The sequence below is a fragment of the Bombus affinis genome, chromosome 11 (genome assembly GCF_024516045.1).
Source record: "Bombus affinis isolate iyBomAffi1 chromosome 11, iyBomAffi1.2, whole genome shotgun sequence".
Classification (NCBI taxonomy): Eukaryota; Metazoa; Arthropoda; class Insecta; order Hymenoptera; family Apidae; genus Bombus; species Bombus affinis.
The window spans coordinates 6,994,094-7,019,447 of NC_066354.1; the positions used below are offsets into that span (position 1 = coordinate 6,994,094).

The 25,354-nt window shown below is 27.4% G+C and overlaps 7 protein-coding genes across 11 annotated transcripts; 4 read left to right on the forward strand and 3 right to left on the reverse strand.

The window, feature by feature from the left end:
• Positions 1 to 41: 41 nt before the first annotated feature.
• Positions 42 to 4,880, forward strand: LOC126921954 (alpha-mannosidase 2). Its single transcript, XM_050734047.1, has 7 exons — positions 42 to 490; positions 569 to 1,923; positions 1,990 to 2,328; positions 2,425 to 2,733; positions 2,808 to 3,339; positions 3,412 to 3,564; positions 3,644 to 4,880. The coding sequence occupies exons 1-7, from the start codon at positions 362 to 364 to the stop codon at positions 4,229 to 4,231; spliced, it is 3,405 nt and encodes a 1,134-aa protein (XP_050590004.1). The 5' UTR covers positions 42 to 361; the 3' UTR covers positions 4,232 to 4,880.
• Positions 4,020 to 5,954, reverse strand: LOC126921993 (N-alpha-acetyltransferase 40). Of its 2 annotated transcripts, XM_050734129.1 has the most exons (5): positions 5,792 to 5,935; positions 5,216 to 5,598; positions 4,973 to 5,131; positions 4,311 to 4,369; positions 4,020 to 4,226 (listed from the first exon to the last, which is right to left on the reverse strand). In XM_050734129.1, exons 1-5 carry the CDS (start codon positions 5,795 to 5,797, stop codon positions 4,213 to 4,215), a joined length of 621 nt encoding a protein of 206 aa, XP_050590086.1. In that variant the 5' UTR covers positions 5,798 to 5,935; the 3' UTR covers positions 4,020 to 4,212. The 2 variants fall into 2 exon arrangements, with proteins under 2 accessions (XP_050590086.1, XP_050590085.1); XM_050734128.1 differs by having other exon boundaries at positions 4,020 to 4,369; positions 5,792 to 5,954.
• LOC126921986 (3'-5' ssDNA/RNA exonuclease TatD) lies at positions 5,880 to 7,947 on the forward strand. 2 transcript variants are annotated; one of them, XM_050734119.1, is made up of 2 exons: positions 5,880 to 5,897; positions 6,732 to 7,947. In XM_050734119.1, the coding sequence occupies exon 2, from the start codon at positions 6,755 to 6,757 to the stop codon at positions 7,688 to 7,690; it is 936 nt and encodes a 311-aa protein (XP_050590076.1). In that variant the 5' UTR covers positions 5,880 to 5,897; positions 6,732 to 6,754; the 3' UTR covers positions 7,691 to 7,947. The 2 variants fall into 2 exon arrangements, with proteins under 2 accessions (XP_050590076.1, XP_050590075.1); XM_050734118.1 differs by lacking the exon at positions 5,880 to 5,897 and adding an exon at positions 6,315 to 6,460.
• A 1,137-nt stretch (positions 7,948 to 9,084) lies between these two features.
• Positions 9,085 to 11,236, reverse strand: LOC126921969 (uncharacterized). The gene is made up of 5 exons (XM_050734078.1): positions 11,142 to 11,236; positions 10,320 to 11,073; positions 9,616 to 10,250; positions 9,431 to 9,533; positions 9,085 to 9,358 (listed from the first exon to the last, which is right to left on the reverse strand). The coding sequence occupies exons 1-5, from the start codon at positions 11,230 to 11,232 to the stop codon at positions 9,148 to 9,150; spliced, it is 1,794 nt and encodes a 597-aa protein (XP_050590035.1). The 5' UTR covers positions 11,233 to 11,236; the 3' UTR covers positions 9,085 to 9,147.
• A 264-nt stretch (positions 11,237 to 11,500) lies between these two features.
• Positions 11,501 to 22,344, forward strand: LOC126921948 (uncharacterized). Of its 3 annotated transcripts, none has more exons than XM_050734030.1 (14): positions 11,501 to 11,636; positions 11,811 to 12,252; positions 12,394 to 12,559; positions 12,651 to 13,253; positions 13,323 to 14,663; positions 15,989 to 16,135; positions 16,215 to 17,042; positions 17,118 to 17,648; positions 17,727 to 18,923; positions 19,002 to 19,511; positions 19,604 to 19,968; positions 20,050 to 21,641; positions 21,717 to 21,970; positions 22,046 to 22,344. In XM_050734030.1, the coding sequence occupies exons 2-14, from the start codon at positions 12,086 to 12,088 to the stop codon at positions 22,211 to 22,213; spliced, it is 7,869 nt and encodes a 2,622-aa protein (XP_050589987.1). In that variant the 5' UTR covers positions 11,501 to 11,636; positions 11,811 to 12,085; the 3' UTR covers positions 22,214 to 22,344. The 3 variants fall into 3 exon arrangements, with proteins under 3 accessions (XP_050589987.1, XP_050589988.1, XP_050589989.1); XM_050734031.1 differs by having other exon boundaries at positions 11,612 to 11,970; positions 12,068 to 12,252; XM_050734032.1 differs by having other exon boundaries at positions 11,612 to 12,252; positions 21,717 to 21,899; positions 22,046 to 22,259.
• A 712-nt stretch (positions 22,345 to 23,056) lies between these two features.
• Positions 23,057 to 23,434, reverse strand: LOC126922321 (uncharacterized protein C14orf119). The gene has a single exon (XM_050734802.1). It carries the CDS (start codon positions 23,432 to 23,434, stop codon positions 23,057 to 23,059), a length of 378 nt encoding a protein of 125 aa, XP_050590759.1.
• A 583-nt stretch (positions 23,435 to 24,017) lies between these two features.
• Positions 24,018 to 25,222, forward strand: LOC126922001 (signal recognition particle 14 kDa protein). Its single transcript, XM_050734142.1, has 5 exons — positions 24,018 to 24,157; positions 24,416 to 24,527; positions 24,596 to 24,668; positions 24,739 to 24,851; positions 24,945 to 25,222. The coding sequence occupies exons 2-5, from the start codon at positions 24,504 to 24,506 to the stop codon at positions 25,059 to 25,061; spliced, it is 327 nt and encodes a 108-aa protein (XP_050590099.1). The 5' UTR covers positions 24,018 to 24,157; positions 24,416 to 24,503; the 3' UTR covers positions 25,062 to 25,222.
• Positions 25,223 to 25,354: the final 132 nt, after the last annotated feature.

Sequence of the window (25,354 nt, forward strand, 5' to 3'; positions counted from 1 at the left end):
CTACATACAAACATATGGCCACAGTGGTAGTTGCAAGAGGTCACATACAGACCATACAGTATAATCTTGAAGAAATGTAATATTAATAGTTAATGTAATGTCGATGTGTTATTTTATATGAATGAACAGAATTTTATATTTCTTCAATTTTTTTCTTTTTAAATAAATATATCTAGTTTCTTAATGAAAAAAATAAATATGTAATTTTTGAAATAAACATACATATAAGGTTAAGATCCAGTTTTTGTACTAAAAAAAGTTATATTTCTTTTCGAAATCAGGAAGATTTAATCTTTAAATGTTATTGATAGCTTAGTTCATCTGAGAACAACGGTATATTTAAATAAATAAATGTGTCAAAATGAGGACTAGGAAAACATTAGCTATCATCAGTGCAGGCTTAATTCTTGCCTGCTGTGTTATGATATATTTAATAATGGATTTAACACTTTTTCCACCTGGACAAGGATCTAAACTTTCTGTTAATGATGTAAGTTATTCAATAAATATCCATAGATTATAATTTATATATAATAAATAAAAATAACTTATTGTTTTATATTCTCAGAATCAATGGCTACACTTTGAGAATAGATTAGCAAAGTTAGAAAAAGATTTCAATAAGCATCATGAAGTTATGAATGCTTTAAGGGAAGTGGCTGAAGCAAAACATTTTGTACCTATAGACCATTCTATAAATCGTCCTGATCAACCTATGCCATCTAGTTCTTCCCATTTAGGAAAAGTACTTAAATGCAATTTTAACATACAGAAAATTCCTGAAGTTGACATTCAAATGTTAGAGATGTATAGACAATTAGAGTTTGATAATGTGGATGGTGGAGTTTGGAAACAAGGATGGGATATCACATATGATGAGAAACAATGGCATCCAAATAGAAAGCTGAAAGTATTTGTTGTTCCACATTCTCATAATGATCCTGGTTGGCTTAGTACCTTTGAGAAATATTATACTTTTCAAACACAAAATATATTAAATAATATGGTAACAAAATTGGCAGAAGACAGAAGACGTAAATTTATTTGGGCAGAGATATCATTCTTTCAACTTTGGTGGGAAAGTCAGTCTAAGATTACTCATAATTTAGTTAAACGTTTAATTCATGATGGTCAATTAGAAATTGTATCAGGAGGTTGGGTTATGCCAGATGAATCTGTTTCTCATTGGATGTCTCAGCTTACACAACTTACAGAGGGTCATCAGTGGTTAAAATATAATTTAGATTATATACCAAATTCAGGTTGGGCTATTGATCCATTTGGTCTTTCTCCAACTATGCCATATCTGTTGAAAAAGGCAGGATTGGAAAATGTACTGATACAAAGAGTTCATTATTCAGTTAAAAAAAGATTAGCTAAACGAAAACAATTAGAATTTCGTTGGAGACAATTATGGGATAATGATGGATCAACAGAAATCTTTACACATGTAATGCCATTTTATAGTTATGATGTGCCACACACTTGTGGCCCAGATCCAAAAATATGTTGTCAATTTGACTTTTATAGACTACAAAATTTTGGACTAAGTTGTCCATGGAAAATAGCTCCAAGAGCCATAACTAAATCAAATATTGCAGAAAGAGCTACTCTCTTACTGGATCAGTACCGTAAAAAATCTCAGCTTTTTAAAACTGACGTGGTATTAGTACCATTAGGAGATGATTTTAGGTATACTCATTTTACTGAGTGGGATGCTCAGTTTAATAATTATCAAAAACTTTTTGATTATATGAATCAAAACTCACAAATGAACGTTCAAATTAAATTTGGAACATTAAGCGACTACTTTGATGCGATCAGGGAAAAACACACTTTAAACGAATTTCCTACTTTATCTGGCGATTTCTTCACATATTCCGACAGAGATGATCATTATTGGAGTGGATATTATACATCAAGGTACACTCAAATTAAAATTAATCATAATAAACTATCAACAACATGTTTATTAAAAATACATTTTAGGCCTTTTCACAAAAGATTAGATCGTGTATTATTGAGTTTACTAAGGGCATCGGAAATATTAACTACTACAGCTTGGACTAAAGGTAATGACAATTTAGTAGAAGGTACTCTTGCACAACGTTTAAGCAAGGCAAGAATGTGGCATTCTTTGTTTCAACATCATGATGGTATTACTGGAACTGCCAGAGATGAAGTTGTTATAGATTATGCTAAGAAGATGATAATGGCCTTGAATAATTCTGCGCATGTATTACAACAATCAGTGGTTCATTTACTAAAAACTCCACAAGAATCTCCTGTTAATGTAGATGCTGTATATATTTCACTTGATGAATCTAGGTTTGAGAAAAATTTATGAATATTTTATGAAAAGTAATAATTTTCAAAAATAAATAAAATAATAATTGTAAAAAAACTCATGTTTTAATGCTTTAGATTGCGCCATACCAGTGTAGGAGACAAACATGTTCTAATATTAAGGGAGGAAAATCCTTTAAAAAAGGTTATTCTTTATAATTCTATTCCAAGACAAAGAACAAAAGTACAGACATTGGTCGTATCCACTCCGTTTGTTAAAGTTACCGATCGTATGGGTCAACCAGTACAATGTCAAATTTCTCCAATTTGGATTGGACCAGCTGCATTAACTGTTGCTAGATATGAGTTATCATTCTTGGTTACTGTACCTGGATTTGGTATTACAACATACGTAATTCACGCTTTGTCGAAATCATCGTTTCCACCGTACGTAATTTCATTTTTTAAATTATTAAATATTTATTTTTACAATTCAACCTTTTACTATTTATTGTATGCAGGGAAGTGCATGTTGCAAACATAACTGTTTTTAATACAGATATAAACCTTCCAAAAATACCAGGTTTTAATCAAATTCAAGTAATACCAAATGCACAAGAATTTTCAATTACACAACGACCAGAATTATCTGCATCTTTTGGAAAATCAGGTCTTCTGAAAGCTTTAAGAGTCAGTAACACAACAGTACCTGTTCATTTAGAATTTGTTAAATATGGTACCAGAGGTTCTGGTAAAGATAAAAGTGGAGCTTATTTATTCTTACCTGATAAATCAGAACCAGATTTAGTATATATGGACAATAAATGTATTATACACTTAATAACTGGACCCATTGTATCTAAAGTATTTGTAGAATTTGCACATGTACGTCATACTTGTATATTATACAACTCTCCTGGTACTGATGGACTTGGTTTACGTGTTCATAATGAAATTAACATATCAGAAACGCAAAATTATGAACTTGCTATGAGACTAAGTACAGATATAGCTTCAGGAGACCAATTCTATACAGATCTAAATGGCCTTAATGTAAGTAAAAATATCTAAAATATTCCATCATCACTAGTAAATATGTTTAAGAGGATGATTATTATTATTTAGATGATTAAGCGTCAAAGATTTCCAAAGCTTCCTACACAAGGAAACTATTACCCAATGGCGTCAAGTACATATATAGAAGATAAGAAGCTTCGACTAACAGTTGTAACAGCACAACCATTAGGTGTAAGTTCTATGGCACCTGGGCAAATTGAAGTATGTATCTAATATATCGTTCACTCGTGTAAGAATATATAATATATACGCACTGTACATATATAATATTTTTATGCAGATTATGCAAGATAGACGATTACTTCAAGATGATAACAGAGGACTTGGACAAGGTATAACTGATAACTTGTTAACAAATCATATATTCACGTTTGTTCTTGAAAAAAAGAAGTCTTTTTGTATATCTTCGACACCACCAACAAATCACCCATCAGGTGTACTCTCATTATATGGCCATTTAGCATCGGAAGAACTATTACATCCTATAATTGCAATGCATCCGCATAATTCTTTACCTTTTAATTTAAATGCGTATTTCTCGCCACTTCGTTACGATTTTCCTGCGGATCTAAGCGTTGTTAACTTTCGAGTATTTCCTATCCCAGAAGGAGCTGGTAAAGGTATTGGGATGGTTTTACATCAAGCAGCTTTAGACATGTGTTGGAATGATAATTCTTATTTGCGTTATTTTAATGTTTCCGAATCCGTAGAAGTTGATTTAACAAAGTTTCTTAATTATATAGATGATTGGGTTATTAGTAAAGCTCCACTTACATTCCATAATGTAGGACCATCGTTGAAATCGCCTATTGTTAATTTATGTCCACACCAAATATTACCAATCTTATTTCACAAGACACAATCTTAAACGTAAAATTTAATGATCACTTAGACTCATTGAAAAGAATTAAGATTTCTGCTCATTGTTCCACTATCAACGGCCTTACTCAAAATGATATAGTCCAATTGATCAGATGCTGGTGGACTGGTTTTATCCATCTTGTAGCTGTAACAATATCAGTTGGAAAAAATGATTTATAATTACAATTTAGTGGATACTGTTATTTTTATATGCTTTTAATTCCGTATTGTTATGAAATTTTTCATACATACATAAGATATTTACATAAGATTTTACATAAGATATTTTTTCTTACTGTGATCTACTTTTTATCAAGAAAAATATTTAATTATAATATTCAACAGAAAAAAATATAAAACATTTTTTGTAATTTTGTTCATTATCGTAGATATTTAATTGATATCATTATTGATTATCATTATCATTATTATTATTATTCATATTGTTATAAATATGAATACAAAAATACAGAAACATATTCTTGCAGTTATACTGAAAAATAAAATGTGGGTTTTTACTTATAAAATAATATCTTAATATTACATCTCCATGCTAGTCGTACTATTACTTTAGAAAATGTAATTTTATACATCTGTATGTATATACATCCTAAGTATTAAAAATTCTGTAATAAAGTTAATGGTGTAAAAATCTATTTTCCTTATATTAATTTTTTGTTGTATAGTTATTAATTTATATATCTCAATAAAATTATATCTATATATTTATAAATTATATCTTACTTACCCGAGGGAATAGAAAAACTGCATAGCTGATGGGTTAAGTTTAAGTACAGTCAGAACTACTTTACGCATCTTGTTTTCTGATGCCATAGCTTCAAGAGCAGACATCATAAAATGGCCAAGTCCTTTTCGTCGTATTGTAGATTCCAACTGCATTTCATAACTGAAATCCAATTATAAAAAAAAATTATAAAATAAAACTTGTCATCTTCTGTAAATTATAAATATATGTATAAGATCTACATACCAATACAGTACTTCTTCCCTATAATCTATATCAAAACGAAAATGGGAAAATCCTACAAATTTCTCATCGGAAGTTGCTACTAAATACCAAGCTGTTGGCTCTGTTAATTGTTTTTGTTTGGCGACTGAATCCCAACCCCAATCACTTTGTTCATACAGAGATTTCATATTACGTTCCATAATATCAAAAATCCAAAGAATACATTTAGGTTGTGCATCTATGGCTTTCATGCAAGAGAGTTCAATAGTTTGATTATCCTTTGTCATATATTTATGAAAGAAATTTAAGGGCTCTAAGGGATTTTTCACAGAGTTTGCTTTATCAACTAAGCTTTTAGCAATAGCTTCTTTTTCAGCCAGAAGTTGACGTCTTGTTTTCCTTTTCTGTAAAAAAAAATAACCTAATAAATAATTGTGTATACATGTCGTATATAATGTTTTTTAAGATTAAAATAAAATTGAAAGTAAAACAGATATTATATTGAGTGTTATTATGATAGATTAATATTCCAATAATAAATTATTTTACTACTTTACATCGTTAAACAATAATAAAAATGTTTCATAAGATAGTTACCTTCATGATAATTATATTTCCCGCGTATATTGAGTAATATGATTTTAGGCTATATTCTTTCTTGTAACAATTATGATATGAAATTAACCAATTCAGTTTATATAAGGTGAAAGTATTGGAATTATTCTATAATTTCAATGTACTATATAAATAATATATCATTTATATAAATAGTAAATCTTAAATTACGATCTTTTAACGGGAATTGATGTCTTTACTTTTTTATAAAAAGTTAAATATATTGTATTTAATAAGTATTATATATATAATAAAATGAATTATAGAACAGTCTCTTGGGAAGATTGACACATATAGTGCTTTGTTACAGTAACAGCTTGTAGGATTCGACAGTACTAAAAGCCTATGTGTTTGATTAAATCAACTTATTGAAAGAATCGGTTGTGTGGTATAGCGTGCAAGATAACATTGTGTATCATTATATGATCAAGTGCCGTGCATGTGTAATGCTTTTATAATAGTTCCAAAAAATATTTAGCAAGAAGAAAGCACTACGAATTTATTGATAAAATATCTTTATATGTATACATATATATAGTCATATATCTCAAATGATCATATACATCATTTATAAGAATACGAATTTTGACATCTCAGATTAATTGAAAGCAGTTTTAACTGGTTGGCAACAAATGCATATTGTATCTTGTTGTTAGTATCTAAAAAAATATCTATATTATAATATTTAGTATAAATTCATGATTATATATTTCATTTATTTATCAAATTGCTATGGTTAAGTAATTTAATCATCTATCATATATACATTGTTTTCTTTGTATCATTATTTGAATAATAACTAAATGTAATAAAATTTGATAAATATTGTCACCTTTTTGAATTCTTTATGTTTATACTGATATATTTTTCACAATGAACAATATATATTTTCAATAATTATTATTATTATTTTTTATTTCAGATATTGCAGTTAAATATTGAGGAATGGCTGAAAATACTACTGCATCAAATGCAGAGGAAAAAGCTATTTCCTCAGCTATGACACAATGTTATGAGAATTATATCATAGTTGATGTTGGTGCCAATCTTACTAATAAGAAATATAGCAGAGATTTAGATAGCGTAATTCAAAGAGCAAAGGATGCAGGGGTACAGAAGATTATGGTAACAGGTGCAAGTATTCGTTCTAGTAAAGAGGCACTAAGATTAACTAGGATATATCCTGGTACTCTTTATTCTACTGCTGGTGTGCACCCTCATGATGCAAAATCATGGGAAAATCCTGATACTTTGCAAGAACTTGAAAGCATAGCTAATAATCCTGAATGTGTAGCAGTAGGAGAATGTGGCTTAGATTATAGTCGTGATTTTTCTGATCCTGAAACACAACGTGCTGTATTTCATAAACAAGTAGAACTTGCATGTCAATTAACCAAGCCACTTGTAATACATGAAAGAGGTGCTCAGACAGATGTTCTAGAAGTTTTGAATCACTATAAAAATTGTTTACCACCAGTTTTAATCCATTCATTTATCGGAACTGCAAAGGAAGCACAAATTTATTTAGACCATGGTTTTTATCTAGGAATTACAGGATATTTATGCAAAGACAAATCTGATAGTGGAATAAGACAACTATTGGAAAAAAGACTTGCACCTCTAGACAGAATATTAGTAGAAACAGATGCTCCATTCATGTATCCTAATACTAGAGCCAGCAAATTACCTGTACATGTTAAAGATGCTCTAACTGAACGATCCATGACATTTCTTCATCGTTACTGTACTTTTCAACGTAACGAACCATGTGCCTTACCAGCAATAGTGGAAATGGTAGCAGCATTTATGCAAATTGCTCCAGAAGAGGTTGCCTTAGCTACTGCTTTCAATGCTTTGAAATTATTTGGTCTAAATCAGTGATATTAATAATTGTTTTTTATTCAGTAAATGGTGCTACTGGGTGCTATTTTACATTTTAATTATTCTGTTATCAATATATTGTCTATGTTTAAAAGCATTACTTGTGTGTTTATCAAAATATGTCTTTCATAATAACAATACCAACTTACATTTATATAACTTATCAACAATTATAGGAGAGAAACATGTCATGAAATACATTATTTATACATTAATAACTATTATCTTCGATATATATGTTACTTATATTTACATTATTCCTATGCAAAAATATTCATCTATACAAAAGTTCATCAATAAATTAAAATTAGTACTATATAAATTATTTGATTTATAATACAAATTTTGTAGAAATATATTATGAAATATATAATTCTGAAATTATACATTTTAATTGTTGATGTTATAAATATTTTCATATAAATAAATTGTTACATAAATGAAGAGTTCATTGTAAATATTTCTTTAAACTTTTGGAAAGTCCTAGTTTTAATAATATTAATATCTTTGAATATGTCTACTTTTATTAATGATAGAAAAAAATATGTCACATCAAACTTGCATGGTGTTGAGAGACACATAATTTGATGTAAATAGTTCTTTGATAGGTAGACCCGTAGAGGTCATACGAAGGTCAATTCCGTTTTTTTTAGTGGAACTATATGCTTTTTTACGTGCCATCTAGTAGAATGTTTTAAGACGCGCACAATGATGGCGCACTACAATTTGAAGTAATTAAGGATCAATTGCAAGAGAAAATAATTTATTTTACGTAATGGTGATTTTTTACTGTACCAGTACATTGCTAGTTTAAATGTTAAAAATAGTGATCTTGACCATCGATGCTCATGTTAATACATTCTTTTTCTGGTTATTGATATTTGCTGCTGTACATTTGCTGCTTTAATTTTCCCCTTAAATAAAAATTCGCGATTAATCCGGACGAAGTTCGATATCCCGTGATTGATTTCTCGCAACGTTTTAGAGCATGTATTAATGGTTAAGGTCACCACTTTAAGTATTTAAAGTAACAGTGTACTGGTATATTAATAAATTACCATTACATAAAGTAAATTATTCAACCGTTCCCATAAAGTAAATTATTTTCTCATGCAATTGATTTTAAATGACTCTGATTTTGTCTGGTCATTGTACACATCTTAAAACACTTTACTGGATGGCATATAAAAAAGACATCATTCAATTAAAAAAAACTACTTATCAAAGATCTACCATGCAAGTTTGGTCAGACATACTTTTTTCTGTCATTAATAACAGCCGAGATATTCAAGCAGCCTGTTTTAGGTGCCTCACCCTGTATATTAAAATATGTTAAATATATTATTAAAACAAATATATTTATCTTAATTTTATAACAAAAATACCATAATACATGGAGTATGAAAAATTATTTTGTTTATTTTTATAATTTTTTATAAACAATTTATGAATTACTATCATTTTGAATTGTATTGTTTCAATTGTATGACTTTCTGAAGATGTAACACCTTTTCTTTATCAGAGAACTTCTCCCAGAGGTAAGGGTTTATAACAAAGGAGTGGAAACCTGGTAATGTTTCTATTATTTTTAATTGTATCTTCACTGTAGATAATAAATTTCCTTTATTAATAGAATATGCCTCTATTGGGAAAGCGAAAAAGAGAATTCTGTAAATTTAAATAAACATTATTTTTGGATTAATGGAATAATTATTAAACTACTTCAAAATTATTTCTTACTTGCTACATTCTGTTAGTGATGCTAGTTCTTCAACAAATGTAATATTATCATAATAATTAGTATTCATAAAAGAGCCATCTGGTTGTATGACAACAACATAATCTAAAATAATAAAAATCAAAGATTTGAAGCTGCAAATCATTACAGTTAATGTTTGGTTATGAATATTCACAAATATGTTTACCAACAAATTCGCCGAATTTAGTTCTTAAACCACTTTTTATGTATTCAGTACCTCCAACAGCTTCTTTTAGACTATCTATTAAATAAGGTATTTCACTACTGTCACGTTCAATTTTAGTTTCATTTAATTTGCTTTCATCTGGCACAAACCCATTATATTCAGGATAAAGCTGTTTTACACACCAATATAATTTTAACACGGATAATGTAATATCTTTTACAAAAAGAACTGAATTTTTTTCACAGAGAGAATTATATAATATGAAAGACTTTTCTATTAATTCCGGACAATAAAAATTTAGTGAAACTAAATGGAAAGCAGCAGACACTGTGTTAGGTATTGAACAATCTATAGCGATAGCATGATTTTGTAATTTTCTGCCTATAGTTTCCCAATTATGTGGTATATAATCAGCAATAATAAAGCCTTTGATAAATGTATTGATACAATATCTTTCTAAAATATTTGTATTTTTAAGACATTTTTCCACCAGACAATTTAAGAAAGGAATATTACTAAAGCGTATATTATTTAAATGCTTTAAGATGATTAAGTTTTGTTGGAAAGTAGTATTGCTAATTAACACAGTAGAACATAATTTATCTATTAATGCTTCATTATAGAACTTCTTTTCTCTAGAAAAAGAATTACAAATAATATAAATATTTGTACGATATAAGTAATTTTAATTATATAACACTTACGAATTTAGAACTTTTTCAGAAATGCAATGAAGTAAATGCTGGATTTCATTGAAATTAAATCTATTACAATTATTCAATATCATATATTGTACATAATGCAGAAGTCGTGTAGAAGATGGACACAACTTTGGTAAACTATATATTGCATTAAAAACTGGTATTACATTGTCTAAATTTATTCTGTTTGTATTTTTCTGTAAAATTTGAAGAATATGCCTTTTTATAGGTAAATTATTTATCATAGAACAGAATTTAAGGACTTGAAACAAATTAGTACTATCTGAATTAAGTTCAATTTGAGCTTGCTCTTCTAAAGCATAAGGCAATGCACGAAGTAAAGATTCAGACAGAAATGATTTTTCCATATTGTATAACATACTATATAGAATCATTATCTGTCCAACTGTGAAATCATTCAAGAAAACACGTATCATTTGAAGCAATGTTTGAATTAATAGACTGTTAGCCGAAACATTAAAAAATAGTAAACATCGTAAAATGTTTATAGTATCATATCTGCTTAAAGATCTAACATCTTTCAATATCACTTTACAAATATTTTCAAATCCTTTGGAATTTGTGAAGTCCATCTGATCTAATCTTTTATTTCTATTGAACTTTTGATATAAAATATTTATAGTTCTAACAGCAGTTTTTGCATCCATATTTTTAACATTTTCTTCAATATATTCCATAGTGTTCTCATTGTTCAATATCTCATTATTTGTCACTAATTTTTCAACAACTGAAACATCTATAAAACATATGATATGTATACATAATATATAAAGATTGTAAAAAGAAGACTAAAAACTTCATTACCGTGGCTTGATATTGTACTAAAATTTGATAAGATAGTCCATTTATGGAGTATCATTGGATCTTTCACTAATGTTCTAATAATCTTATTCATTGTATATACTCTTTTTATTCATTACAAGAAAATCACCCAAAAAAGAATATTAACCATTAATTTAAAGTATCGTAAAAACATACAAGTGTAGCATAAATCATATAATCTGGAGCACGATCTTATAAACAGCTCGCGACACTTGCCAGGAAAATCCGCTCGCAGATTGAGTTGTATCTAGTCCATGATCATATTAAAAATTGAATAGTCTAGTTGTGAAAAATCAACATGAAAGGTCAACATTCTTTAAAGGTCCGAATTTTTGCCTGACAGACGGAGATGAGTACAGTATCTGTAATTGTATCTTATTTGTCTAAGCATTCTAGCATGTCATGCATACGTAAAATGAGAACCCTTTGTCTTCCATGTTGATTTTTCACGATTCAATTTTTGAACGGTTTTCTCTAGTAAGTGTCGATACCTGTTTATATGATCATGATTCAGCCTCGTACAAACTAATTTTCGGTGAAATTCAGTTCAATGCTCATATGTGTGAACAGTCATATAATGTTTATTTAATATAAATTATATAATATAATGTCATATATTGTTTATTTATATGATTGGTGCAGACCAATTAGATGATGGATAGGAGCAATATGGCGTCAAATAATACGTAAAATACCTTAAAAATGCTCAGTTTGACAACTTAATCATAACCTTTGGATTATTGGAGTCCTCGCTGTAAAACTTGTTTTTTGGGATTCTATACATCAAAAATTATAAGCTTGCAAAAGAAAAGTCAGTAATTTTTGAGCCTTTAAAGTAAAGTTTAATTGTATTGTCAATATGTGATGTATAACTGAAATACTTTGTGCACTGTGCTTATTTTTTATAGTAAGTAAATTTTAAAAATATGTCAAGAGAAACAAGGACATTGGAGATAAATAAATACATTTTATCAAAATTATGGTATACGTCTCTTATTATTTACCGGAGAAATAATAACAAATTTTTTTTTTCACAATGTGACAATGATATTGAAGATTTTGTAGAATCAAAAACTCTGATTACAAATTTAATGTAAGTATACATAATGAAATTTTATATATTAAAAATGTTTCATTTATCATATACAATATATGTATATACGTAAAACTATCTACAATATCTTCTTAAACCATTTAAAATAAATAATAACTTTTGTATCATATACTTTTACAGTCATTCTCAAAATGAAAATCAATATCAATGGATAACTTATATATTATTGCATAAACTTCTTAACAATATAGCTTTAGATATTAAATATGTAGAAAAACCACAAAGTTATGTTCAAATGATATATGCTTTGCAATTGTACAAAAATTTGACAATATATTTACAACAGGTATTTTAAAATTAAAATAATTTATACAAATTTATTTATATATTTTATTTCAATTATATTCATAATTTATTTTATATTATGCATTTTATAGGAATTATTAGCATTCTATAAAAATAGTTTAGAACAAAGAAGTTCAGAAGATTTTGAGAAAATACAGAGTGGATATTTTATACTTTTGAAACAAAATGTTTGTGATAATCCATTTATTACATGTTGGATTCTTAACGAATTATTGTTAATTTATCCTAAGTCATCAGTTAATATTATTTATAATTTACAAAATTTTTATTTTTTGCTGATAAAAGAATTGATGGAATTTGAATTATCTAAACAGAAATCAGACAATGACAATTATTTTGGATGTATATTATGTATTATTTCAAAAATGAATATTGTTGAATTTAATGATCCTACATTATCAAAATGGCTTTTTCCTATTATGTTGAAAACTAAAAATATTCAAGATATTGAATTTGCATTGTATTCAAGAACAGATCATCACTTTTTAAAAAAATGGTGTACTTTTCTCAGTGAATTTTATATGCATTCCAAACCTAATAACAATTTGAATCATGTATTGAAAATTCAGAAAATATTGTTTCATTTTCCTTCTGCTTCTGCCCCTATTCTAAATAAGAATAATCTTATAGAAAGAATAAGTAATAATAAATTACATTGGATCATAGACATTTTGGTAAGTAACAGGATATAAATTGCTATATAAGATATAAAATATTTGTATGTAATATTAATATTTTTTTAGGACATGTGTTATATTTTAATGATAAATGGACGATATAATGATGTTTCATTAATACTATCCTGTACATTATTAAAAGCATTTTGGCCAGTTTTGTTATTTAAAGTTTTGCATGAGTATTCGCAAGAAGAAATATTTTTAAATAATGCTAAGAAAGATTATGATTTCATATGTAATTCAATTGAATTTTTAATACCTAAATGTAATTTTGATGTATTATGTGATCCCACATTGAATGAATTACAAAATGTACTGTGGAAAAATGTAAAAATTTTGAAATATATCCTAAACTGCAGAAGAGAAGATATTAAAACAGATAACATATATCATGATGAGATAACAGAGACAACTGACTTTCAGCAAAAGCTTTCTATACAGCAGATATTCACTCTTTTACAACATTTTGATAGTCTTTTAGTATTAAAAATGACAACAGATATATATGAACAAAACTATGAAAAAGTAAAAAATTTATTAAAAGATGTTTGTGAATCTGAAAATGTTTTCATAGCATATTGTAGCATTTTAAGTGCTTTGAAAGGTATCTTATTGTGTAATAGTTATGATGCAAATCAATCTATTATATCAAAGTACTTTTTTGATATGAATCATTATATAAAAATATTATTTCCGCTTAATCTACGAATACAAGTAATAGAAAATATATTTTGTTTACTTTTTTTGCGATATGAAGACTTTGGTCATACACAAAAAAATTATGACAAAAGCTATATAAATAAATCCCATGAGCAATTAAAATTCGAAAGTAAGTGGATGAAACAACATCTAGAAGGTTTTATTTGTAACAAATATGCTGTGAGAGATATATTATTCCACTTAGAGGATATTATCTCAATAACAGAAACTGCATGCACAGAAGAATCTGTAGAAGAAAAAGAACAAATTCAAAACAATATTGCTTCTATCAATGCAGCAATAACAAATGCTAAATGGAGATTTGAACTTTATACAACTTCGGAATTTGCTAAAAATATTAATATGAAATATGAAAATAAAAGTTACTTATCTAAATTTATACCTAAATCTTTATTAAGTGGAAAGTTACCTTCCGATTGTTCCAAAGAAAAGATATTTTTTTATCAAGAAAGTAATATTTCTGATGGAACAGAGACAAGATCTAGTAATAGTTCTGAATCAGAACTAGTACATAATACTAAATGGCGAAAACGTTCTAATAGTTTAGTATTAACAACAGATGATATAACAACTAAAGACATCATCCATAAACCATTATTTGTGAACTTTATGTTAGCAACAAAAGAAAGTTTAATTATTAGATGTTTATGGAAAAATGATTATGCAAAAGCACAAGATATCATAGAGGTAACTTTATTAATATAATTTATTTATATGTTTTTTATTGCACTTTCTAATTTTTTATACATGTCTTCTTCAAACTCAGTAGGCTCGTATTTAGTCGGTCCTTTTTCTTCTTCTTCTTTTCTTTGAATTTGTCTGAATATACCAGGAGGATTACTTGCATAATATTGCTTTGCAAATAATATTCTTTTTTTTGGAAAACAAAATTTAAAATGGAAACACCAACAACACCATCCTATAGATCAATGCACTGGCATGTATTTAAAGCTATTCTTATTTTATGAAATCTTTAATAATATAATTTACCTCTATGGCACCAACAAGGAACTGCAACACATACATAAATCAAAAACCAAACTTTAATAGTTAGAACTATTTTGTGTAACGTTCTTTTAACAATACGTTTATCTTTTTGTTGTTCATAATTGTACATTAAACAATTTAGTGATTTAATATGAAATGTTCCAGTTAGGTTTGTACAATTTTTGAAATCAACTAATTTTTGTAATATCTCTTTAGGATGTTCTTCTAGTTTTCCCTCATCGGTAAAGTTCAAAGTTTCGTTAGAATTTATATATTTTTCAATTTGCCCTTCATATTCTTTTTTGAACTGATCATAGTCATAGGCTTCTTCTCCTGGTTCTGTACTATCAGCATATCTAAGATCTTCTTCAAATATGTTTGCAGAAATTGATCTTTTATTCTTATTGATATTAGCAGCAACATTAGTTATCTTTGAAAAAGAAGAATTATTTTGCAAATTTTGAATGCCTGTCTTTTATAATCTGAAAGTAAATATTAATAAAGCTACATTTTTATAATTATCTAATGATAAACTAGTAGTAATTACTTTATCAAGATTTTCCTTAAAACCAGCAATAAATGGTGCATCATCTTCCCCTATATTAGAGTTCTCCCATATTTTTGATTTTAAATGATAATGCATATTTGTATGCTGTATTTTATTTATGGTTTCATGTTTGTTATAACTGTCTACATATGAATGTAGTGGTCTGTATCTATTTTCATCTTCTATATAAAGGTTTAAATTTCTTAATTCTTTAGGCTGTATCATTTCATTTGCACTTTGTTCATCGTAATCTTTATTATCAGATGCAATCTCGAATACTTTTTTATCTCGTAAATTGATCTGCATATAAAAAGATTAGTAAAATGGATTGTAACAATAGCAATAAATAAAGTATTAATACTCAACTTTATGCAATGGTAATGATAAAACAGAAACATTCAGTAACAACCATATAGAAAATACGTTTTGAAATAACATATTTAATTAATGCCTATATTAATATGTTCTGATTTTTAAGACATGCAATATGAAAAATACCCAGCTAACTGGAGAAGTGCAGTTTTCCAAAGCATTACGTACACTTAAGGAAAATGTATGTAAACAAGCAAATACATTGAAAAATAATGATCAATCTCCAGAGAACTCACAATTTTCTACACTAGAGGTACACAGTAATAATTAATTAATATAATCTATAAGAATAATAATTAATAGTAATTAATCTTACAATAATATTTTTGTAGAATATAAGGCTAGTTACACAAGAGGGTATAAAATCCTCTAGACAAACTAGTCAATTTGAAACTTTTTTGGTATCTCAAGAAATGAATTTGCGATTATTATCTATGGAAATTCTCACCAATAATGAAATATTAGCAATATGCGCTTTAGATTTGGCTTTAACAATGAGTCAAACTTACCCAATTTCACAGAATCTTTGTGAAATTGCAGTGAAATACTTAAAATTGTGTAAAACATTCGATAATACTGAATATGTATACTTCTTTCATAAATTTTGTCAATTGTTATATGAAAAGAAAGATGTGGCTTCTGTAGAAGATATACTCTGTGATGCAAGAATTCCATTATGCATAAAGGAATGTAAAGAAAAGGAAAACTTTTGGACTGATATTATGATTAATCATCATGAATTTAAAGAATCGCAGACTGATAAAGATACAATTAATCAAATATTAAAAAATAGTAATTATTTGCCTGGTTTAAAAATACTTAGCAAAGTAGTAACAGTTGCTTGCGGATCTCGGAAATATATGCAAAATATGTGCTCTCACTTACAACTTTTACATTCAATTATTCCAACTGAACATACAATGTCTACAGTTTCTGATTTATTAAAGATTCCATTACATTATTATTTTGGTTACCAAATATTTGAACTTAAAATTGAGCCACAAAAACTTGAAGCAATTGCACGTGATTTACAAGTTAATTTGTCGTATAGTATCCTTACAAATACTTGCCCTAAACTTTCTTATCGAGAAGATACAAGTTATACTATTATTAGTAAGGAAAATGGATGTATTGTTTTGAACAAAGCTTCATCTAAGTCGGTGTGTATAAAAAATTTTCAGAGAATTGTATAACAAATTTAAATAACCAAATAATAATAATATCTTAATTTATAGGATTTAAATTACAAGCTTCAAAGACCAAATCAATGTGTTTCAGAGATATTAACAGAATTGTTGCAAATTTTGCATAATTTAAACGTGAATCAATCCCGTCTGGATCCTGATGTTTGTAAAACTATTTTAAACTACTCTGAAATTCAAACTGTATTAAAGAAAACGTCTCGTCTTGCAAGTTTAGATTTGAGCGAATTATCTGTGGGTAATGAAACATTAGCATTTCTTTTGAATACATGGAATCTGATGTTTCTACATACTGCTTTAACTATTTGGGGAAATCGTCCTCCTTTTAACAACTTACAGCATGCAATTTCATTAATGTCAGTTGGTTATTTAATTGGTGATTTGGGTTTAGTAACAATTGCTGCACTTAGATCAAAATTATTAAATAACATAATGTTAGATAATAAATTTTTTATACAAGTTGAAGAACTTAATGAACCAGCTTGGCAAGATTTGGACATTACCCATGATCCAAGGGTAATTTTTGTAATGGCAAATGAATTTTTAGGGTCACCTCGTATACAAGTAAGCTATTTTTTCTGTATGACTTATTAAAAATACTTATATGTTTATACAATTTTTTATTAATGTTTATATTTTTAGGTCTATAACCCAGACTCATTGGATGAAGATTTATCTAATGCTTTTCATGAATATCTAAATTATTACTCATGTGAGAAGTCTACTCAAAGTATAGAAAAACAAAAGATAATGTTACTTCCAAAAATTGTAGAACAATATCAAGCTTTCATTTCTCAGAATTCGAAAAATGATTTACAGATAAGTAATAACAGTAACAAATTCTTTTCAATAAATGATTATTTTAAATCTTTTAATGAAGATATAGTTATACAGTATATGCCACTTTCCTACTCATACAATGTAATATTGAAATATTCAAATTATTCTAATTCATATAATCATAAACAGATTAATCAGTATAACACTACCTGGAAAAATCATAATATAAGACCAAGTTTATTACAATACTTAGAAGGCCAATATTGGGTCGTTTCGTATCTTTTACAAAGGATAAATAATGAAAATCCTACTATTTTAAGAAACAGTTGTGATAACTTGAAACGCATTGCATGTCTTGAAAATCTTTTAACGTCATATTGGACGAAGGAATTGAAATTATTATTTGAAAATAATCAAACTCTTGCAGCCATATCCGAGGCGATATCAATACAAAAATTGTGGTCTCATTTTGAACTTATGTTAAAGGAAGGTGAATTGGATGCTTGTTTGAGACTTATAAATGCTTTACCAACTCATATTGCTTTAAGCAGTGAATTGCAATGTTTCCGAGATAAAATTCTCAGTCACATAATTTCGAAAGAAAAAGATACATTCAACATGGTGATATTGCAATATTTATATCAAATTAAAGATATATATATATTAAGCCAGACAGTATTGTATAATGTTAACAAGTGGCATATAAATATTTGTGAAAATGCATTACTTCATACAGTATATCATGTAGATAACTACAAATTACCTATACATTGTAAGTTACAATTGAACGAAATTTTGCACAGAGTGCTAATTTTTCATAAAATGCTTCCATATTGTATAATTAAATCCAACGAAATTTCGTATAATATTGCTTATTGTACAGAAAAAGTTGACCCATTACAAATTATCAAATCACTAATCAATGCAGATAAATTTGAATTGTGTTTGGAATGGATGGAATGTCAAGCATTTTCTTTAGAAATACATCCTTCTGTAACACAAGATTTTTTAATTGGTTTTTTAAAAAATGAATCTCAAAATTTTAAACAAACTTTAAAGGTATATTAGAAGATACTCTAAAATTAATATTATAAATAATAATTTTCAGCTTTTAATAAAGTATATTGTTCTTTCTAGTTTTTTCAGGCATTACCTTTGGATCAGTCAATTAAACTTTGCAAGGTTGTCTTAAAAAAATTAGAGTCTATTGACTCATTAAGATTTATTTGCAATTATTTATTAAAGTATTGTAAAGCAACAGAAACTATAAAATATAGACGAACTCTATTAGGAATTGACATTTTAAGTATGTTAAATGTTCAAGAGAGACCATTATATATTCATCTTATCAACGAACCGTTATTAATGTTAGAACAATTGCTGATGAATTGTAAATTTGAAAGTATTCAAAGGATATTAAGTAGAATTCAAAACAAATTAAATCAAACGAATATCCCAAGAAGTAGCTTTGACAAAATTATAAGATTCTATGCTCGAAAGTCATTGGATTGCCGTGTATCTCTACAATGTGATTCTATTGAAAACAAGCCAAAAAATGTACAATATTCTGCTTTAGAAGTAGAAAACATTGAGTTTGTTATGCCTATAGTAGTTCCTACCAAAGAAGAATGGATACCTAATGATAAGGTATTTAAAATCGCATGCATTTCTTTTTTAACATTACTATCTTTATTAGTTTGTAACATTTGAGATTGTTCTAAATGTTTTTTGTTTAATAGGCCAGGAAATGTAGTTGCTGCAAAAATGTTATATTTTCAATGTTTAATAGACGACATCATTGTCGTAGATGTGGCCGGGTTATTTGTGCAACATGTTCTCAACATCGCATGCACGTATCTGGTTATCCACCCTCTGTACTTGTTCGCGTATGCAACGACTGCAAACGGCAGACCGCATTACAAATGCACACTTTTCAAGGAACAGAGTCCACTCCAAGTAGTGAAATATTTGATTATTGGCGATTAACAAGAGACCAGAAACACAATGATACTATCAGAGAAGAATTTTCATTTGAATATGCTCCAAACATTTCTTTATGTTTAGCTATTCTGAATTTGCATTCCGAACATCAAACATATGCTAGGTAATAATAACTTTTAAATATTATTTCATTTATTTCATAAGGCTTTCTTGTAAGGATATGTAACAAAATGGATATTTATAGTTTTCTATTAGATTGTTGTGACGAAATGAAACGTCTTCTACAACCTGTTAGTGGTGGTAAAGTAAATCCTGAAGTTGATCACACAGTTATTATTAAAATGATACGTTCCTTATTAGTAGCTGCAAAAGTTAAATGTGCCAAGCTTGGTCTTAATACGGGACTAGCTCATTGTGATCGTTTTCTATCACAAGTAGATCTTATTGCAAGTCTTATTCAATTTGATTGTTTACATTTAATACCTTCTGATAGTCTACATGATCACACCTTAAGAAAGTTGAGAGATCTTTTAATTAAAAAAGAACAGTGGACTCTTGCTTTAGATGTAAGCACTAAAGCAGGTTTAGAATGTTTAGATACACAAGGAGTTTGGGCAACTTGGGGTAAAGCATGTTTAAAAATGGGATATTTTAATCAAGCACGGGACAAATTTTTCCACTGTCTTGATAAAGTACAGTCTGAGAATTTTGATGATTGGGTAATTCTGTCATATCCAGAAGAATCAGAAATTTTGAGCAAAGATGGAACTCAGAAGCTAATAAATGAAACTAATAAAAACAAAGAAATTAAAGTGGATGAATTAAGCACAAAGAAGATAGAATTTTCAAAAAATCGTCCATTAAAAGATCCGCCATTACTTATAGAAATCCTACAAATATTGGATAATTTAAGCATATACAAGCAATATGTACAGCATCCTCAACAATACAAGTTCAATACCTCGCAAGAAATGCTAAATAATTTTGGAAGCTTTAAAATCGCTAATCAAAGACAGCTTGATATTAAAAATACATTTGTAACGGTACAAAATATTTGTTATCATGAAAGCATTTATTATTTATTAACTTATGGAAGTTATAATTCAATTTTAGAGTTCTTTTTAAAACACGAGGAATTTGATAAATGTCTCATTTTTACTTTAGAAAACAATTTGGAACCCGATTTATTTTTCAATGCAATTTACTTATATTGTTTAAGAAATGGAAGTATTGACAAACTTCATGAAGCAATGATGAACAAGGATTCAAATTTATTAATTTGGAAGAAATATTTAATATATATTTGTCATAGTTTAGAAAAAAGGCAATACTTGAATATTTTATATCATTTGCAACTTTTTATGAAAGATTTTATACGTGCTGCAATGACTTGTATCCGCTTTTATCTTAACGATGTAAGCAACTATTCAGATTTAAATGCTAAAATTAATTTCTTATTCGACGCCCAAAAACATTTGGAATCTGAGTTGCAAATTGAAATTTTAAGTCGTAAAAGAAAACGAAGTACGAGCTCCATGCATAGCAATCAAGGAATTCTAACAATGGAAATGGAACCATCAGAAATAGATAAACATATAAATTCAATTTCCAGACAAATGGAAATTACAAAGTTTCTAGCAAATTGTGAAAAAGAGGGAAGAGCTCCTATTCACTTTTTAAGCATGTTTCCAAAAAAAGACTCTAATAATTCTTCTAATCTAGAAATTCCAACATTATTTGGTGATCAACAACAAAAGATTGACTTGGCTGTTTTAGCCATTCTTTGTGGACGGAATATTGAAGAAGGATTTGGCATAGCATTTAGAATAATCCAAGGTCTCTTTTTGATTTATATATAGTCTAAATACTTTGCAACTTTACTTTCTTATCTAAATGATACTATTATTTTAGATTACAATTTACCACAGCAGAAAGTGTATTCTCTAACTGGACACATTTTGGGAATGAAGAACAATATTTCCGCAATAGAACAATTAATTAAATGTTGCCATACGTCTGGGATTGCAAATTCATATATTATATCAGATTATGTACTGACTCACTGTGTGAAGTTGTTATTAACTCATCAACATGGTGAAACTAACTCACTTTTAAAAAATGATATTTATAATCTTATTAAATTAATAACTGACATAGAACTTAAAGTAAGACGAAAAATTGCATACACAAATGGATTTCCGATCATTTGCAACAAAGTTTTTTCATCCTTCTGTTTTCAGATAAATGCATATATTGAATGCAAGCAATTAAAAGCAGCCTACCTATTAGCTGTGAAACATTCAAGAGCACAAGATATAAGAAAAATTTTGAAGGAATCCGATAGGCTTGGTCGAAATGCTATTAAAGCAATATGTATAAAATGGCTCCAGCAAGAACCAAAATTATAATTTTAGGGTAATCTATAAGAGCGAGTAAAGGTGCAATATTTCTCCATTTCGTTTTTTTATTAAAATAAGATATTTTATGTACCTTTCCTATTAAATATTTAAAAAATAAAACTTTTATAAATCCTTTTAAATGATTATGTCTAAGTATTAAATACAAAAGTTGAGATTCTAAGTACTACATAAATGTTTTTAAAATAATATACAAAAACATTTATATTTTGAATGATCTTTTCATTTTTTATTTTGCAATTAAAACATAAGATATATGTATTTAATTTTCAATAACTTAATCATGATTATATTAAGTAAATGTATAATATAATCGTAAAAGAGAATATAATAATAAAGTTAAAAGAAGTTATTATTAAATACATTACTAATAATAAATAATATTTGACAAATTGACATCTCTTATTATAAGAATAAAATATTATACACTTCCAAAATAATACTTTTTATAGCTTTTTTCATATATTTTTATAAATTCATTTTATTATTTATAAATATTACATTTGTATATCATTATAAAAAAAATTATATGCTTGTAAATAAAGAAAAGAAAAAATATGTTCAGAAAATAGATATTTCAAAACAATTATGGAATGTATATATGAATCTCAAATTCTATAGTATAAACTATTATAAACCTATTACAAAATATTAAAAATATTTCAATTTATATATAATAATGCATTCATTATGCACTATACCAAAATGTACATCAAATATAAATATCAAACTGTATTGTACTGTATTTTAATCATATATTTTTTCATTGTTTCCTATTCTTAGACATTATAGAAGTATAAACCTCTTCTACATTATATGCTCCAAGGTGTTTGTTTATGTTTCCATCCTGCCATATTCTTTTTCGTGTTCATCATGTATTAATGTTAATAGCTTTTCATCATATTTTTGTGCAAATGCAGCATCAGCGCTTTTGATTGATAAAAGCAAAAAATCTTTTTCCTGCCGAGACCAATTATAACTCCATTCTCGAAAAAGTTTTACACGACATCGAAACAGAGTTGGTCTGTCATATTCAAAGTCCTCGTCATTTCCTAAATTTTCCATCTTAGATATCAATCTATGAACAAGACCCACAGGTCCACATTCTTCGATAAGTATATCCAGAAAGTCATTTCTTTGCATTTCAGACCATTCTTGAAACCATTCTATTACATAGCGTAGTTTTGCTTCATTTGTGAGTATGGTAGTCATGTTCTACCTATAATAAAATTCCAGTTAATTAACATAATTAAAGATGGGAAAGTTATAATTACTTTGTAACTATATAAAAATATATTTTTTTACCACTCTTTATTAACAATGTTTTCTTTAGTTATTTTCAGATTATTGTTCCTAACCATTACAAGTTTTTATTTGTGAGCACACATAATGTTGTGACGATACATTATAGGGTAACGATTAATGCAAAAAATATAACATTTAAATGCTATATAAATTTTACAATATCAAAGAACCCTTACAAAATTATTAATCCGTTAGTTTAGATTTTTTAGGGTTAACTTCAACTGCGTCTTCGAAATCCGAATCGCTTTCTGACGCTAGCCGATCTAAAACTGACAAGAATAAGACTATTAGTTTCTACAGGCTTTCAACTAAAAAATTTTTTATTCTTATTGACTTTTCCATTTACTTCCTGTATCAATAAAACTGTCTTGTTTCTCAACGAGGCTAGTTAAAAAATCATTGATTTCAATTTGCGTGGCATTCAAACAAGAAATTAAGTGATTCAAATTACTCGTATCTACACTATTATTCTTTTCATAAATACATTTGTCGCTTTTATAAATTTGTACATGTATACTGGTATTATTCATTTTGCTGGAATATTTCTAACAATTTTCATTCACGTAAAAACAAATTTTTATAAATACCAAAGACTTGACTCAAGAAAAGTTCAATTTCTACAAATTAAAGGTGTGTTACATTTCATTACGACATTTCTTTTACTATATAAATTTTTAAAAGGGAGTATTTAATACCGATATAATGAATTAATTACAATATATAGAATTAATCTTCCTATTCTGAAAGCATTTATAAAAATATATAAAACGTTACAAATTTTCAATAACAGACCATACATTTAATTGTGCAAAATTAGGGGCATTTCGTCGTTAACATGTAAATTCTCCATTATATTAAGTTTGTTATATCATTGTCGTTGTCGTTTAGACAGACCGAATGATCGAATACTGACAGCGTAAACGTGTTACATTACTACATTTGACAAATCTTAAAAACATATGTTGAAATTACCAAAATGGTTCTACTAGAAAATGATACGGTAATTTTTTATCTATAAAACATTATATATATTACTTCGAAAGGGTTTTATATTAACTTTAATTTTAGTTTTTAGTGGAATTAACACGACTTTTCGATAAATCTCGACTTTCTGGTTCTGTAGTACTTACTATTAAAAGATGTAAGTATTTATATTGTTATTTTATAAACATAATTGGAAAGCAAAATTTTTATTTGTAAAATGCTGTCAGTTAATGGACACAACAAACCAGTGCCAAGAGAAGGCAGGCCTGCGTTACCAACACCAACTGAATTTCTTTGTTTAGTAAGAGCTACATTAAGATCCAAAAAGATTTCTACTGTTGTATGTATTGTGTACTTTATAATGTAATATTTACTATTTTAATTGTCATTAATGAAACCTATCAGCATTAATGAAATATATTTTACATTTCAGATACATTCTAAGGACGTAAATAAGTTCCAACAGGCATATTGGAATTTGTTAAAGTCAAATATCAATGGCCTTAAGAAACTAAAAAAGGTTAAATCTGCAAAACCTAAAGTTCATTAATATTGTGACAATTCAGTGTTTGACATTTACTTATTATATATGCTATTAAAATTTTTTGTATAACACAAAATATATTTTCCCTAATGTATAATGCAATACTGCCTAAGAAATAAATCACAATGTAATAATTTACAACATAAAAATACATGTCAATACAAATACATTGTTAAATTTTTGTACGTAAATATATATAAAATATAATTATTATCAATGCGAGTAAGACTCAATTCTATGATTTCTCGACGTACGCGATTTGTTACCATAGAAAAAAAAATATTTAAATTCACCAATCA

Excerpts from the sequence above, each read along its gene's own strand:
- LOC126921954 (XM_050734047.1), top strand. The coding sequence starts at position 362 with ATGAGGACTAGGAAAACATTAGCTATCATCAGTGCAGGCTTAATTCTT. Across the intron at positions 491-568 it reads CTAAACTTTCTGTTAATGAT|AATCAATGGCTACACTTTGA; the intron begins GTAAGTTATTCA and ends TTATATTCTCAG. Across the intron at positions 2,734-2,807 it reads TCGAAATCATCGTTTCCACC|GGAAGTGCATGTTGCAAACA; the intron begins GTACGTAATTTC and ends TATTGTATGCAG.
- LOC126921993 (XM_050734128.1), bottom strand. Across the intron at positions 5,132-5,215 it reads AGGGAAGAAGTACTGTATTG|TTATGAAATGCAGTTGGAAT; the intron begins GTATGTAGATCT and ends ATTGGATTTCAG. Across the intron at positions 4,370-4,972 it reads CAGTTTTTCTATTCCCTCGG|CTACAAGATGGATAAAACCA; the intron begins GTAAGTAAGATA and ends ATATTGTTACAG.
- LOC126921986 (XM_050734119.1), top strand. The coding sequence starts at position 6,755 with ATGGCTGAAAATACTACTGCATCAAATGCAGAGGAAAAAGCTATTTCC.
- LOC126921969 (XM_050734078.1), bottom strand. The coding sequence starts at position 11,232 with ATGAATAAGATTATTAGAACATTAGTGAAAGATCCAATGATACTCCAT. Across the intron at positions 10,251-10,319 it reads TCTGAAAAAGTTCTAAATTC|AGAAAAGAAGTTCTATAATG; the intron begins GTAAGTGTTATA and ends TTCTTTTTCTAG. Across the intron at positions 9,534-9,615 it reads TAAATTCGGCGAATTTGTTG|ATTATGTTGTTGTCATACAA; the intron begins GTAAACATATTT and ends TTATTATTTTAG.
- LOC126921948 (XM_050734030.1), top strand. The coding sequence starts at position 12,086 with ATGTCAAGAGAAACAAGGACATTGGAGATAAATAAATACATTTTATCA. Across the intron at positions 17,649-17,726 it reads TAGGGTCACCTCGTATACAA|GTCTATAACCCAGACTCATT; the intron begins GTAAGCTATTTT and ends TTATATTTTTAG. Across the intron at positions 21,642-21,716 it reads AGCATTTAGAATAATCCAAG|ATTACAATTTACCACAGCAG; the intron begins GTCTCTTTTTGA and ends CTATTATTTTAG.
- LOC126922321 (XM_050734802.1), bottom strand. The coding sequence starts at position 23,434 with ATGACTACCATACTCACAAATGAAGCAAAACTACGCTATGTAATAGAA.
- LOC126922001 (XM_050734142.1), top strand. The coding sequence starts at position 24,504 with ATGGTTCTACTAGAAAATGATACG. Across the intron at positions 24,528-24,595 it reads TTCTACTAGAAAATGATACG|TTTTTAGTGGAATTAACACG; the intron begins GTAATTTTTTAT and ends CTTTAATTTTAG. Across the intron at positions 24,852-24,944 it reads CCAAAAAGATTTCTACTGTT|ATACATTCTAAGGACGTAAA; the intron begins GTATGTATTGTG and ends TTTACATTTCAG.